The following is a 13,634-nucleotide window of genomic DNA, read 5'->3' as shown; positions in this document are numbered from 1 at the left end:
TGGCCCGCCGTGCTGAGCGCGCCAACTTCGAAACGGCCCGGAAACGACGGCAGCCTTACGCTGACACGGAAACGTCATGCCCTGCTGCCGTACAACAACACGGAATAAAGTCGTAAATTATATGCATCTTCACCGATGAAATTTTCCTCCAACTCTTGCGGTTTTTGAATATGAATTTATATCAGAATTTAAACTCGCTCTAAATGATTCGCAAGATGTAGACTTCAGATTGCATATACATATATACATATTTTTTTAATAATTTTTGGATCATTTTTTTGAATTCTCTACAACATTCTTTCTCGTATAATATAAATAGAATTTTATTCTAAACTCTAACATAATTATAGATCATCTAAAATTGATTTAGATGTAGATTTATTTTATTTCAGTTGCGATTATTTTATTTGGACGTGAAGTAGATACTTAAAATAATTGAAGTTATTTTTTATTACTTTTATAATTTTATTAATAATTACAATTGTTGAAATAGCCAATAAACTGTATGTACTGAAATGCTCTCTTAATAAAAGAAAAGTATTGCATTAATTCTTTAATAATTGTTACTATTATGCTATTATTTATTTATTACTATTTATAGTAATATATAAATTTCATCATTTAATAATTATTGCTACTATCGCTTTCGATGTATACTGCAATGTATCACATTTATCCTTTAAAACTTTCAAAAAAAAAAACATACCAGAACAAAGTAACCGAAATAGAAAAAAAAAGATTTCAAAATTTGATTTATGCCATTCTTAAAATAATTATGATAAGATTTTCTCGTATAATAAAAAACAATAATCAATAATTCCTTGAAGAAGAAGCAGAAAATTTCTAAAGTCCTGAATATTTCTCCAATTTGCGAATAGACGCTCCATTATTACTATCATTATACGTTTATTTCGTAATCGTCTACGAAACGTTATTTCTCGTAAGAAAACAGCGCGGGCCGAGCGTTGGATCGAAAGGCAAAGTCGTTCCGCCGCACGGTAGACTCGCATTAAGGCGAAACCGAGTGTGCATGCGTGCATGTGCCTGTACGTGCGTGCTCGCGTGCGTACATTCAACTGTACGGCCGACAATTCCCGCGTGCGTGGCCGCGTGCGTGCCATGCTGTGCGTGCGTGCTGTGCGTGCTGTGTGTGCTGTGCGTGCGTGCTGTGCGTGTTGTGTGTGCTGTGCGTGCGCGCGTGTGTGCGTGCGTGCGTGCGTGCGTGCGTGTGTGTGTGCGTGCGTGCGTGCGTGCGTGCGTGCGTGCGTGCGTGCGTGCCCGCTTGCGTGCATGCATGCTTGCGTGCGTTCGTGCCTATAACAGAGTTTCATGATCGTTAAGTTTCATACCAGGTTCTACCCTGCTTCACGAGTCCGAGAACTCGACACACGAAAATACGACAGAACGAAAACCTAATAACATTTTGAAACGCGCGTTTATTCTCTCAACCGTAGAAATAACTAATCGACCGACGACGATTCCCCTTTTACGTTTTCTCGTTTTCTTTTTCTCGAACGATCGCGACATTTCAATGCAGAAAAGAGATTGAACAAAAAAATAATTTCTACCTACTCTGTCGATGGAGGGCTTCACGAATATATTTTATTGTCGATTCTATAGTTAACGATTCTTAACGTGTGTTGTATGAAAAATAAACGCCGATAAATAATGAATGAATAGAAACTATAATTTTATCTCTATTTTTTTCTGCAAAATGGATTATAATTTCAAATAAATTCCCGCTTGAATATAACTCTTATCGCGTGTTTGTGATTTGTAATTAGGAAATATATCGCTGAAAAACATTTCATTCCGTACACGTTCTACATATCTATCTTCATGCAGAAATGATTGCAGCAAGGTGGAATACGATACTTGAAAGATTACCCCGCTTGCTACATTATTCCGATTTTTATGGAATAATGTTGCATGAGAAGAAAATCTTTCGAATAAAAGTCACGCGATAGTCTCCAATTTTCGAATATCACATTTAGAATAATCGCTACATCCTGTCACGGTAGAATTTCTGGAATGTTCCTTATCGTAATGCGCATTGTGTGAAAAACAATGTATTTACAAATGACTCAGCTTCATGTAAACGCTTTAAGGTAAACGTGCATTTACCTCATGTGTTACAAACGCATTTATTGCGCTTGATAATAAAATTAACAAAAATCTAAAGACAATCTCTCGCTTCACAAAAGTATAAAACATTTTTCTATTTAAAATAAAAATATTTGTATGATAAACACGACAGGTGTTCCTCGCGCGAATGAATGGTTGGTCCTAAAAAGGACCGTTTTAACTTTTCGTTTTAGCATTTACGCTCGTTCGCCCCGGATACGACGTGCCAATTGGATGTCCTTTGGCATAATGGTAACTCTTTTGGCATGAATAGCGCAAAGATTGGTATCCTCGAACAACCCTACCAAGTAAGCTTCGCTAGCCTCTTGAAGCGCCATAACCGCGGAACTCTGGAACCGGAGGTCAGTTTTGAAGTCCTGAGCGATTTCACGTACAAGCCGCTGGAACGGCAATTTACGGATCAAAAGCTCCGTGCTCTTCTGGTAACGACGAATTTCACGCAGGGCAACGGTGCCCGGTCTGTAACGATGCGGCTTCTTTACACCTCCGGTAGCGGGCGCGCTCTTACGAGCGGCTTTAGTAGCCAATTGCTTTCGAGGCGCTTTACCTCCGGTCGATTTACGAGCGGTCTGCTTGGTACGTGCCATTATGTGTTTCTCGTTGGTTTTACAAGCAAACGAACAGTCCCCTACTGCCTGCGTGTCAAGAGTGACGCTGCGCCATCACTGTACAAATCTCTTATAGCATCTGCTTGTGGTCATCGTGCTGTGATTGGTCCTTGGAGCAATGGTGGGGAGAACGCACGTGTAATGGAAGAATCGTTATACAGCTGTTCCTGCACTGGACTACGTTATAACCTTCTCGCTTTTACGTTAAACCTCAAATATATATCTATTTCATTTTAAATATGACTGATTCAGCTACAAAATAGACTATATATGTCGTGTGTGGGTATAATATAATGTATGGAGGAAAAGGAGGAGGGATATATTGAGGATGTTACATTAAGGCCCAAATACAAACGTTATACAAATACAAATACTAACGTTTTTTGACTTTAAGCGAGACTTAAATATATGTCTGTCTTTATTTATTTAAAAAGAAAGATGAAGACAGATATATGTTAAGTCTCGCTTAAAGCTAAAATAACGTACAGCCGGATTTAAATCTGTTTTTTTTTTTCAGCTGACTTGACACGATTTATCTTCCCTCCTTTTCTTTCCAACATGGAAAGAAAAGAAAGATGAATTGTATAAGAGAAGTTTTGAACTGAAAAGAATATTATTTCGGAGAGAGAAACTGGGTCTATGGAGAGAAACTTAACTGCATGAACAGAAATCTAATGAGGAAGGATATTCGATTTGGTTGGAAAAGAACAAAACAGGGAACGTTAAGTCAAGATAGCTCCTAATTTTCTGTAATCGACAACTAGAATGAAGAGTCGAGGAATGTTGACTGATGTCTTATTTAAGTTGATTTCTTTTAATTCTAATTCGCCTTTACGATAATTTGCCTAGTTGCCCCGTTGCAATCGAATATTTTGAAAATATCGTGGCGCAGTCTGGATAGGAAATGCGGAAATTCACTATGACAATAAAAGTTGATCATTTTACATTTAGAAAATAAAAAGAAAGAATAAAATAAAAAGAAAGAAAAGAAGCATTAATAATTGAAAAAAAAGTTGAGATTATTTGAACGAAATTATGTTAAATTAAACATGACGGATTTTTTGTTTGTTAAATCTTGATAATAACATTGAGGAAAAGTTCTCCGGAGATCTTCAAATGAAGTAAAAGGTCACTCGCAATTAGTAAGTACGTTGAAGGTTTGGTTAGATGGATGCCGATGGATAGACGATAATACGAAAGAACAAAAATGATACAGAATGGCGATTTATAGGATTTTTAAAGGATATTATATATTAAAAGTATTAAATCTTTAAAAGTATTAAATTTTTAGATTGATCAAATTCGTTACACAAGGTAAATGGAAAAAAATAATATTGTTTTAGTATGTGATTGTTTTCATCAGACTTGTTCAAAACTTGGCTCGTTGAAGATTGCTTTTATCTTCGTTTCAGAATTCGAAGATATGGACCTCGATTTTTAGATAAAAATGCCAGAGGAAGACTAACAAAAATATACTTTTTTTAACTTTCTGTATAATTCATATTTTCTCTTTTTTTTCTCTAACATGGAGAAGTTTAGTTAAAAAAAATAAATCTATTGTTTACTTGCCGATCATAACCGTTAATCTTATGTTTTTCCGCTGAAGAGATCTCGCGGAATTCAGAAGAATGTAGTCTACAAACTATAACATTTAAACAATTTAAAATTTTATATATATATATATATATATATATATAGAAATATTAATAATTCGATTGAAAAATCTTACGAAAATATAACGGAAATTGAATAACTTCCTGAATGTTGTCATAAAAAAATTAAATCTAGTTATAAGCGGATAATGCATAATTGAACAATCGTTTAAAAATTATAACATAAAGAAATATTGTAAACAGGATGTTCTTCGTATGTGAAAAATATGGTGGCCCTGAAAAGGGCCGTTTCGTTTGACGTCGCTCTGCAGTTAAGCTTTCTTCTCGGTCTTCTTTGGCAGCAGAACCGCTTGAATATTCGGCAGGACACCTCCTTGAGCGATAGTAACGCCCGAGAGCAACTTGTTCAATTCCTCGTCATTGCGAATGGCCAGTTGTAAGTGCCTCGGAATGATCCTGGTCTTCTTGTTGTCGCGCGCGGCGTTTCCCGCCAATTCCAATACTTCCGCAGCAAGATATTCCATCACCGCGGCCAGGTAGACCGGGGCACCGGCACCAACGCGCTCGGCATAATTTCCCTTTCGCAAAAGTCTGTGAATACGTCCAACGGGAAATTGCAATCCAGCACGATTAGAACGGGACTTCGCCTTTCCCTTAGCTTTGCCACCCTTGCCACGTCCGGACATCTTTGCGGTTATAGAAAATGAAACTCTCTACAGCGATACACGTACTCTACGGCGTCCCGATTCGTTTTGGTTTGCTCCAAGATTCTGCATCGCCTTTTATACCATTTCGTACTAGCTTCGTGTAACCAATGACGTGCCAGAACCTGCGTGACGTCACCTGCTACGTTACATAGCTTTACGTTTTCGATGATTCTCGCTTGGAGCAGTTCGCTTATCGCTTATGTTTTCTTATTGTTAATGTTATTTTTCATATTTATAAACTGAAAGTTGATATTTTTATTAAAAATAAATAACTTTATTAAAATTATTATTTAATCTGTGCTATTATCTGATCGATTTTATATATTTTAGTTTTCGATGTTTATATTTTGAAGAGAATATGTTTAGTTTATTATTTTTTTTTTTCAGTTTTTGAAAACTCATCACACGATAAGATATTTTGATATTTTCAAAATCTTACTTTTAAAGAATATGTAGTTCCTAAATTTATTAAAAATATTACATTTTTATGTTCATTCTACTAGATTAACTTTTGAGTTCAATTTATCTCAGTTTATCTTTTTTAAGAATTAGATATAAATAAAGAGTAAATTAATTTGAGATTGAAATTAATCTACATCGATAGAAATGAATATTTATATATTTATATTATTTATATTATTCTTATTCCTTAAATCAAATATTTGTCATACTTCTTAGGACAGGTTATCTTTTGCTTTATGTTGTAAAATTCTCTATTAATATTAAAAATTTATAATATATTCATAACACAATTCCAATCTATTTATTTTCAGTGTTGACAGTGAATTAGAAATATAATTTATCTATTACAATTTATCTATTACAATTCAATGCTACATTCAGAAACACGTGCATGAAATCTGTGTATGTGTGTGTGTGTGTGTGTGTGTGTGTGTGTGTGTGTGTGTGTGTGTGTATATATAACATTGTGTATGTAATCATATAATGTGATGTACATATGTCAGTATCGAACGGAGTTAGTCCATGAGTTCACTGACTGTGTAAATGTGACAGTTCATCTTTGATTATCTATGAGAGAAAATTTATCGTAATTATTATCTGTGATTAAAGGTTATCTTTAAAATTATATTGCCAAAAAATTTTTCAATCTTTGTCAATTTATCATTATTTTATTATTTGATTGAATTGATTTGAATAAAGTGATAAATATTGATATCGTTTCTTAATATTTGTTTCAATAATTATTTTTTTGTGGTTTTTCACGTTTACATATTGTTGTCAGATATATTAACAGATAAAATGGCATCCAAATCTAATAACTATATTGTTTGGATTGATATGGAGGTATGAAATGGTTAAAAGTCACATATTTCTTTAATAATTTATAAGAAAAAGTAATCAGAAATAAATTTAGAAAAAATTAATTATATATTGCTAATATTTTTACAGATGACTGGACTTGAAGTAGATAAAGATCATATATTAGAAATTGCCTGTATCGTAACAGATGAAAAATTAAATATTATTAGTGAAGAATTAAATATCGTGATACATCAATCAGATATAATATTAGAAAATATGAATGCATGGTGTAAAGAAAATCATAAGAAGGTAAATTTTTAATTGATATAGATATACAAATATGTTTGCATTTATTAACTAATATAGTTTAAATTATATAAATATATATGGAAATATATTTTAGACAGGGTTAATTGAGAAATCTCGCTCGAGTACAATAACAATCGAAGAGGCTGAGAATATAGTGCTGAATTTTTTAAAAAAGTATACTGAAAAAGATTCATGTCCTTTGGCTGGAAATACAGTCTACATGGATCGTCTCTTTTTATATAAATATATGCCATCAGTTAACAATTACTTGCACTACAGAATTATCGACGTTAGTACAGTCAAGGAACTTGTTAAGTAATAATCAATTTCTTATGTTTCTTAGGCAGAGAGATTTTAATGTATAGTGTAAAATAATATTAATATTTCAATAAGCAATCTGTCCAAAATATATCAAAGTAAATTAATAATCGATTGTACAAGATGTATGCAGATCCAATATCATCATCTATAACTGCAGATTTTAAATCATACTTTGTTGGCAGAGTCTGTTAATATATTTGAATAATAAATTGACAACAGAATTGACCTTGTCCGATTTCTATCGTCAATCTGTATGTTAAACTATGTATTAAGTATGCAATTTATATATTAAGTATGCTATAGCTTGCTTGACATCAATCTGTCATCATGTTTTGTTAACAAACTTTGCTGTATTTTATGTGTGTTTATAACACCGATAGAATCTCTCCTCCATAATTAATATTTAGAATGATTAGAGTGCAGTAATATAATTGAAATGTTATGATTTTTAGGCGGTGGAATCCAGATGTGTATAAATCAATACCAAGAAAACGATTGAGACATAGGGCTTTAGATGATATAAGAGAGAGTATTGATGAACTGAGATATTATAAAAGACATATATTTGGATTATAATTATATAATTATATAAATTTAATTTTATAATTGATAGCAATTTTATTGCATAATTGATTACACATAATACTTTTATATATTTAAAAAACTGTCTATATTTACCAACATATTTAAAGTTAAGAAAGGAGAATGAAGTAATAAAAAAATCTATACATATAAGATTAAATTAAATTTATAAAAATTACAAATTATAAACAAGTGTTCATTGATCAAGACTTATTTTTATTCATAATATACTTAAATAATTATAATTAAATATAGCGTAAATTTAATTTTTCTGTATCCGAATGCATAATTTTATATATACATATATTTTTTTTTAAATAAATAGCATGTTATATATGATATTCTACTATGAGAAGCCTATTTTTTTTAATTGATCATCTTGCTCTATCATTTTTCATCTTTTTCTTAACGTTCATCTTTCTGTTTTTTCTCCGTTAGAGAAAAAAAGAGGAGAGATAAATAGTGCAAAAAGTTCAGCTAAAGAACAGACTTTAGAATCATGGGAAAGAACGACCAATGAACACGCTGAAGGAAAAAAGAAGTCCGATGATTGGTTGTCGCCAAATAATGCGATTTCACACACAGTCACCTGGTGGTGATCGCGCGAAGCATCTGAATTTAAATTCTTTAACGGCTGACTTCTGCCGTGTGGCGTTTACAAACAGTAAATGAACGCGAAATAAAACGCGCTATCGTTGATCGTGAGATCATACTAGTCGTGTATCGTATTGTGTCAGCGAGAAATAATTGCACGAGAAGCTATTCAAGATGAATGAAATACGCAATTCGAAGAAGGATAAAAATCAGCATATACAGGTTTTCGTACGCGTCAGGTAAGCAATACCAACTATCCATGACGCTGACATATTATTGCAAGAGAAGTTAAAATTCTCTGTGGATAATGAGAAGCGATATTATATTTTTCCTAATTTGAGAAAAAATCTTGAAAAGTCCCGAAAATTCTTTGTTTGCAAATCTTGATTTTTTTATTAACTTCATTTAAAGATTAGACAATATACATTTATTCAAGTATTGACATTTCTTTATTTCGTTGTGTGCTGATATTGACTCATTATCTTCATGAAGTAATTTTTTTTTTTAATAGACCAATAAACAATAATGAGAAAATTGGAAGATCTATTTCTGTATTAGAATTACCATCTAATAAAGAAGTAGTGGTACATGAAAGACAACAAGGCAATCATTCAAAAAAATTTACATTTGACAAAGTATTTGGACCATCTTCAAAACAGGTAAAAATATGAAATATTTTTAGATCATAGAATTAAAATTTTTATTTTAGATATAATATAAACATTTGCTGAAATGAATGATTGTGGCTTATAGGTAGATGTATATAATGCAGTTGTCAACCCGTTGCTCGAGGAAGTATTAGCTGGATATAACTGTACAGTTTTTGCTTATGGCCAAACTGGTACTGGTAAAACATTTACTATGGAAGGTAACAGCACTGATCCAACATTGCATTGGCAAAGTGTGAGTTGTATAAAGTGGTATTACTAGTAGTATTAAATGTTGCTAAAAATTATATTATGAGTCATAACAAAATATTTTTAATATTATTACATTAAAAAAATTAACTTAGATTAAATTTAGATTTAATTTAAATTTATTTAGGATACTACAGCAGGAATTATACCTCGTGCATTGAGTCATCTGTTTGATGAGTTACGTTTATTGGAAGTACAAGAATACACAGTACGAGTTAGCTTTCTTGAATTGTATAATGAAGAATTATTTGACTTGCTATCGCCAAATGATGACGCATCTAAAATAAGGTAATATATTTATCTTATTCTTATATATTCTTATTTTTAAAAATATGAGCAATATATCAATACATGTGATTTTAACGATTATAGACTTTATGAAGATTCTACAAGAAAAGGTTCAGTAATCATTCATGGATTAGAAGAGGTAACTGTACACAATAAAAATGAGGTTTACAAGATTCTAGAAAAGGGATCGGAGAGAAGACAAACAGCTGCGACTTTAATGAATGCTCATTCAAGGTTGCTGTTTTAAATTATATATCTATTTATTTTTTAAAATATCAAATTGTATGTCATCTATATATCTTTTATATCTTTTATACTTTTAGCCGTTCCCATACAGTATTTTCAATTACTGTCCATATAAAAGAGAATAATGTGGATGGAGAAGAACTTCTAAAAACTGGGAAATTAAACTTGGTAGATTTAGCCGGAAGTGAAAATGTTGGAAGATCTGGTGCGGTTGATAGGAGAGCAAGAGAAGCAGGAAATATAAATCAATCATTATTGACTCTTGGTAGAGTTATAACAGCACTTGTTGAAAGAGCACCTCACATACCATATCGGTAATACCAAAGTTTGCATTATAATTAATATAATTTTGGAAATAGAAATTTTATGAAAAAATTAATATTAAAATTTATAATTTATGATAATTTATAACAAAACTATATATCTAAACTATTTTTTGTATTTTATCTTGATTAGGGAATCAAAATTAACAAGACTTCTGCAAGAATCATTAGGTGGACGTACAAAAACTTCAATTATCGCAACAGTGTCTTCAGCAAGCATAAATCTTGAAGAAACCTTATCGACATTAGATTATGCTCATCGCGCTAAAAATATCACAAATCGCCCTGAAATCAATCAAAAATTATCTAAAAAAGCATTACTTAAAGAATATACAGAAGAAATCGAGAGACTAAGAAGAGATTTGTTAGCATCGCGTGAACGAAATGGCGTATATTTGGCACAAGAGAATTATAATGAAATGCAAGCATTAATTGAAAATCAGACTAAGGAAATTGAAGAAAAAATAACTCACATTAAAGTGCTTAAAGAAACTATGGAAGCTAAAGAAGTAAACATATTGATTAATTTATACAATAATTTATAATAATTAATATTATCCTAAATTTTATTTTTGTTTAGCAAATATTCAACGACTTACAAGCAAAGCATGTTGAGCAAACTAACCATCTTCATGAAACCAAGGAACAATTAGAAACTACATCGCATGTTTTGAAATCGACTACAGTACTTTTAGAAATGACAGAACGTGAGAAGGAGGAGCAATGTTATTTAGTAGAAAAACATGCATCTACAGAAAAACAACTTTTATCACAAGCACAAAAGCTCTTAGATGTAGCTGATGCAGCAACATTTGATGTAAATAAACTTCAAGATAAAATTTCTTTGAAGAGGTAAGCATTTTATTTTTCATATTATTTAATTATAATATAATACTATATATAAAATTATTATTATTAAATGTATAATATAATATCAATGTCGATTTTATCTATGATATTATAATTATTTAAAAATACATATAATATGCACATAGGCAATTAGAACAGGAAAACGAACACATTAGTCATCAGTTCCGAAGTAATATTGCAAAACAGTTTCAAGATGTAGAAAATGATATTACAGTTCATACACAGAAATTTATGGGGTTCTGTACTTTGATGAAAAATAATGTCGGTAGGTAAAAATTATTAGCATGCACTTATACTATGTATGTATGATAAATAAAATGTATTTTTTATATTTATATTTTTATAGAATCACAAATGGAGTTATTCAAAAAGGATATTGATTCAATAATTTGCCATATTTCAAATGATATTGTCAATAAAGAAAAGACAGCAATAGAAGAATTTACAAGAAATATAAACGATTCGGTGAGTTATATACATAAAATATAAAATGTAAAAAGTAAAAAACTAAAATGTAAAAATATAAAAAAAGATGTATACGATAAATTTTTCTGTTTAGTATAAATACTATTACCAGTGGCTAGATGCAGAAATAGAACGTTCATCTGACACGACTCAAAATGAACACACATTTTTGAATGACTTGTCTTTAAAATTGGCATCGAAAATTAATAATTTGATAGAAGTTAATAATACAGAAATTGTAAAGAATTTACAGCATTTAAATAACAATATATCTCAGAAGTTTGATCAATTATTGACATATACAAATGAATCGATAAAACAACTTTGTGACTATAGGTTGCAAGAACGGGATAATTTATATAAAAATATAGATGATATAAAACAAAATATACAAGTTATTCGCGAAGGTGACAATAAAATTATGGAGGAACAAGAAAAATTTAAGAAGGTATGGTGTAATAATATATTATCTGATTTTATTTTGTTAATGCTATTTTTGCTTATTTCTTAAGGCTCAGTTGTCTCTCTGCAGCCATATCGAATTATGACGCCAGAAGCGAGAAATGACATGTAAAAAGTTTCTTGCATCATATAGCTTTATCTTGTATTTTTCCCTCAAAAACATGATATTTTTGTATTCTTAAAACTTGTAAAAAATACTGCTCAACTATCAGAAACAATTAGATCTAGTGATTTGATAATTTCTGATAGCTAAGCAGTGCACCATTATTTCAAGAATTATTTTACACTTTTACGTAATTTATTGGACAGATATCTTACTTTCTGGTATTTTTTACAAGTTTTAAGAATATGAAAATATGTTTTTAAGAGAAAAGTACAAGATAAAGTTATATGACGCAAGAAACATATCATTTCTCGTCGTTTCCTCTGACGTCACACAACCCATGTCGCGCCGAGAGAGAACCGAGCCTTAACATTTGTAATAATTTGATTCATAAATTATATATTGTGCTTATTTTACAGTCATTTGAACATTTATGGCAACAATTTAATAAGTTAAATGAAAACGTAACCGAAAATTATTCCACTACATGCGCCACATTAAATCACGTTAATGAGGTTTGCGAAAGTACGACTAATGATATTTTCAATAATTATCACAAGGCTATTGACAGAACTGAGATACTGCAACAGAAAATTCAAAGCGATGTAGATATGCTGAAGAATGATGTTGGATCTAACATGAAACAGGTAAGTTTCCACATTTAACTTTTCATTGTGTATAATATTCAAGATATTATGAAAGATGAAAATAATATAAACAAGATAATATGTAAAATCTTATAACTTTTATTTTCTTAGAACTGGACATTATCAGAACAGATTGCAACACACAGCCGTAGTTTGACTGATGAATTTCAAACTGACTTGAATAATCATTGCGACGTACTAATGCATAACAAATTACATGTCGAAGAAAACATAAAACAGATGGAACAAAAATTCAAAGAAGATAGTTCTTCTTCTCTTGAATCTGTTAAAGTAAATTATATCATTAAGATTATCATTTTATTAAATATATGTTCATATATATAATTATTATTTTTTTTTTACAGAATATCTATAACGTCTTAATACAAGGAAGTCATGATCACAGAAAGCTTGCGGAAGAATTAAGAAAGAAAAGTCTCCAAATATCCACAGAACTAAATGATAAACTTACAGATGAAAGTAAAAATTTATCTACCTGGAATGACGAGACAATTATGGAAGTACATTTGATACAAGAAAGAATTGGAAAATTCTTTGATGATTTACGGCGTGATATGCCAACGGGTAAATCTCTTTTTGTATATAGCTTTTCATATGTAGCACTGAATTTAAATAAACTAAATTTATTTGATATTTATTTTTAGGTTCAACACCGGCAAGAAAAGAATATCAATATCCACGGCATTTCGTTGTAACTTCGCCACATGAACGAATCATTCAGAGATTTAGAGAAGCAAAAAATTATCTGGACAATTCTGACAATGAAGTAAATATAGATATTGATTTAGAAATATAATTACAATTTCTAAAAGTTAAATTGTGAAAATTACGAAAAATGCAGTAATATACAAATTTTCAATTAATATTACTCGTTTACAGGAAACAACATTGGTCAATAATAATTCGCCAAAAAAGAAATGTCCAAACGCAAATTAAATCCTTTGACGGCTAATCAGTTGTATTTTAGACTTATAAGAACTAATTATTTTTATATATATTAGGTTTATTATCAGATAAGAATATTTTGATATGATACAATGTAATTAATGATATAAATAAATAATCGACAGAAAATGTTTCTACTTTACAAATGTGGAGATATGGAGGAATTCACATTGAATTTAAAATTGATCTTTCTAACTGGATTAAA

At 30.7% G+C, this 13,634-nt stretch overlaps 4 protein-coding genes across 9 annotated transcripts; 2 read left to right on the top strand and 2 right to left on the bottom strand.

The window, feature by feature from the left end:
- Nucleotides 1-2,286: 2,286 nt before the first annotated feature.
- Nucleotides 2,287-3,250, bottom strand: LOC105429524 (histone H3). Its single transcript, XM_011642556.3, has one exon. The coding sequence runs from the start codon at nt 2,730-2,732 to the stop codon at nt 2,322-2,324; it is 411 nt and encodes a 136-aa protein (XP_011640858.1). The 5' UTR covers nt 2,733-3,250; the 3' UTR covers nt 2,287-2,321.
- A 1,385-nt stretch (nt 3,251-4,635) lies between these two features.
- LOC105429525 (histone H2A-like) lies at nt 4,636-5,191 on the bottom strand. Its single transcript, XM_011642557.2, has one exon. The coding sequence runs from the start codon at nt 5,050-5,052 to the stop codon at nt 4,678-4,680; it is 375 nt and encodes a 124-aa protein (XP_011640859.1). The 5' UTR covers nt 5,053-5,191; the 3' UTR covers nt 4,636-4,677.
- Nucleotides 5,192-5,262: 71 nt separating this feature from the next.
- Nucleotides 5,263-7,897, top strand: LOC105429526 (RNA exonuclease 2). Of its 6 annotated transcripts, XM_011642562.3 has the most exons (6): nt 5,263-5,756; nt 5,847-5,937; nt 6,317-6,378; nt 6,484-6,645; nt 6,740-6,960; nt 7,419-7,897. In XM_011642562.3, exons 3-6 carry the CDS (start codon nt 6,334-6,336, stop codon nt 7,540-7,542), a joined length of 552 nt encoding a protein of 183 aa, XP_011640864.2. In that variant the 5' UTR covers nt 5,263-5,756; nt 5,847-5,937; nt 6,317-6,333; the 3' UTR covers nt 7,543-7,897. The 6 variants fall into 6 exon arrangements, with proteins under 6 accessions (XP_011640864.2, XP_088936026.1, XP_011640861.2 ...); XM_011642559.3 differs by lacking the exons at nt 5,263-5,756; nt 5,847-5,937 and adding an exon at nt 5,978-6,121; XM_089079899.1 differs by lacking the exons at nt 5,263-5,756; nt 5,847-5,937 and adding an exon at nt 5,978-6,144 and having other exon boundaries at nt 6,740-6,934.
- A 153-nt stretch (nt 7,898-8,050) lies between these two features.
- On the top strand, nt 8,051-13,558 carry LOC105429527 (Kinesin-like protein at 61F). Its single transcript, XM_089079883.1, has 16 exons — nt 8,051-8,381; nt 8,654-8,801; nt 8,896-9,045; nt 9,187-9,347; nt 9,432-9,581; nt 9,671-9,907; nt 10,050-10,425; nt 10,497-10,768; nt 10,912-11,051; nt 11,133-11,251; nt 11,346-11,699; nt 12,236-12,463; nt 12,575-12,754; nt 12,829-13,048; nt 13,129-13,250; nt 13,364-13,558. Exons 1-16 carry the CDS (start codon nt 8,317-8,319, stop codon nt 13,418-13,420), a joined length of 2,979 nt encoding a protein of 992 aa, XP_088936009.1. The 5' UTR covers nt 8,051-8,316; the 3' UTR covers nt 13,421-13,558.
- Nucleotides 13,559-13,634: the final 76 nt, after the last annotated feature.

Source organism: Pogonomyrmex barbatus, unplaced genomic scaffold (genome assembly GCF_055798465.1).
Source record: "Pogonomyrmex barbatus isolate J1 unplaced genomic scaffold, ASM5579846v1 scaffold3, whole genome shotgun sequence".
Lineage (NCBI taxonomy): Eukaryota > Metazoa > Arthropoda > Insecta > Hymenoptera > Formicidae > Pogonomyrmex > Pogonomyrmex barbatus.
The sequence above is the reverse complement of the archived record's forward strand: the minus strand, read 5'-3'. Positions and strand labels throughout refer to the sequence as shown.

Coding starts and splice junctions, on each gene's coding strand:
- LOC105429525 (XM_011642557.2), bottom strand. CDS start 5,052: ATGTCCGGACGTGGCAAGGGTGGCAAAGCTAAGGGAAAGGCGAAGTCC.
- LOC105429527 (XM_089079883.1), top strand. CDS start 8,317: ATGAATGAAATACGCAATTCGAAGAAGGATAAAAATCAGCATATACAG. Junction 9,046..9,186: donor CAACATTGCATTGGCAAAGT/GTGAGTTGTATA, acceptor AAATTTATTTAG/GATACTACAGCAGGAATTAT. Junction 9,348..9,431: donor GATGACGCATCTAAAATAAG/GTAATATATTTA, acceptor TAACGATTATAG/ACTTTATGAAGATTCTACAA.
- LOC105429524 (XM_011642556.3), bottom strand. CDS start 2,732: ATGGCACGTACCAAGCAGACCGCTCGTAAATCGACCGGAGGTAAAGCG.
- LOC105429526 (XM_011642562.3), top strand. CDS start 6,334: ATGGCATCCAAATCTAATAACTATATTGTTTGGATTGATATGGAG. Junction 6,379..6,483: donor TTGTTTGGATTGATATGGAG/GTATGAAATGGT, acceptor ATATTTTTACAG/ATGACTGGACTTGAAGTAGA. Junction 6,961..7,418: donor ACAGTCAAGGAACTTGTTAA/GTAATAATCAAT, acceptor TATGATTTTTAG/GCGGTGGAATCCAGATGTGT.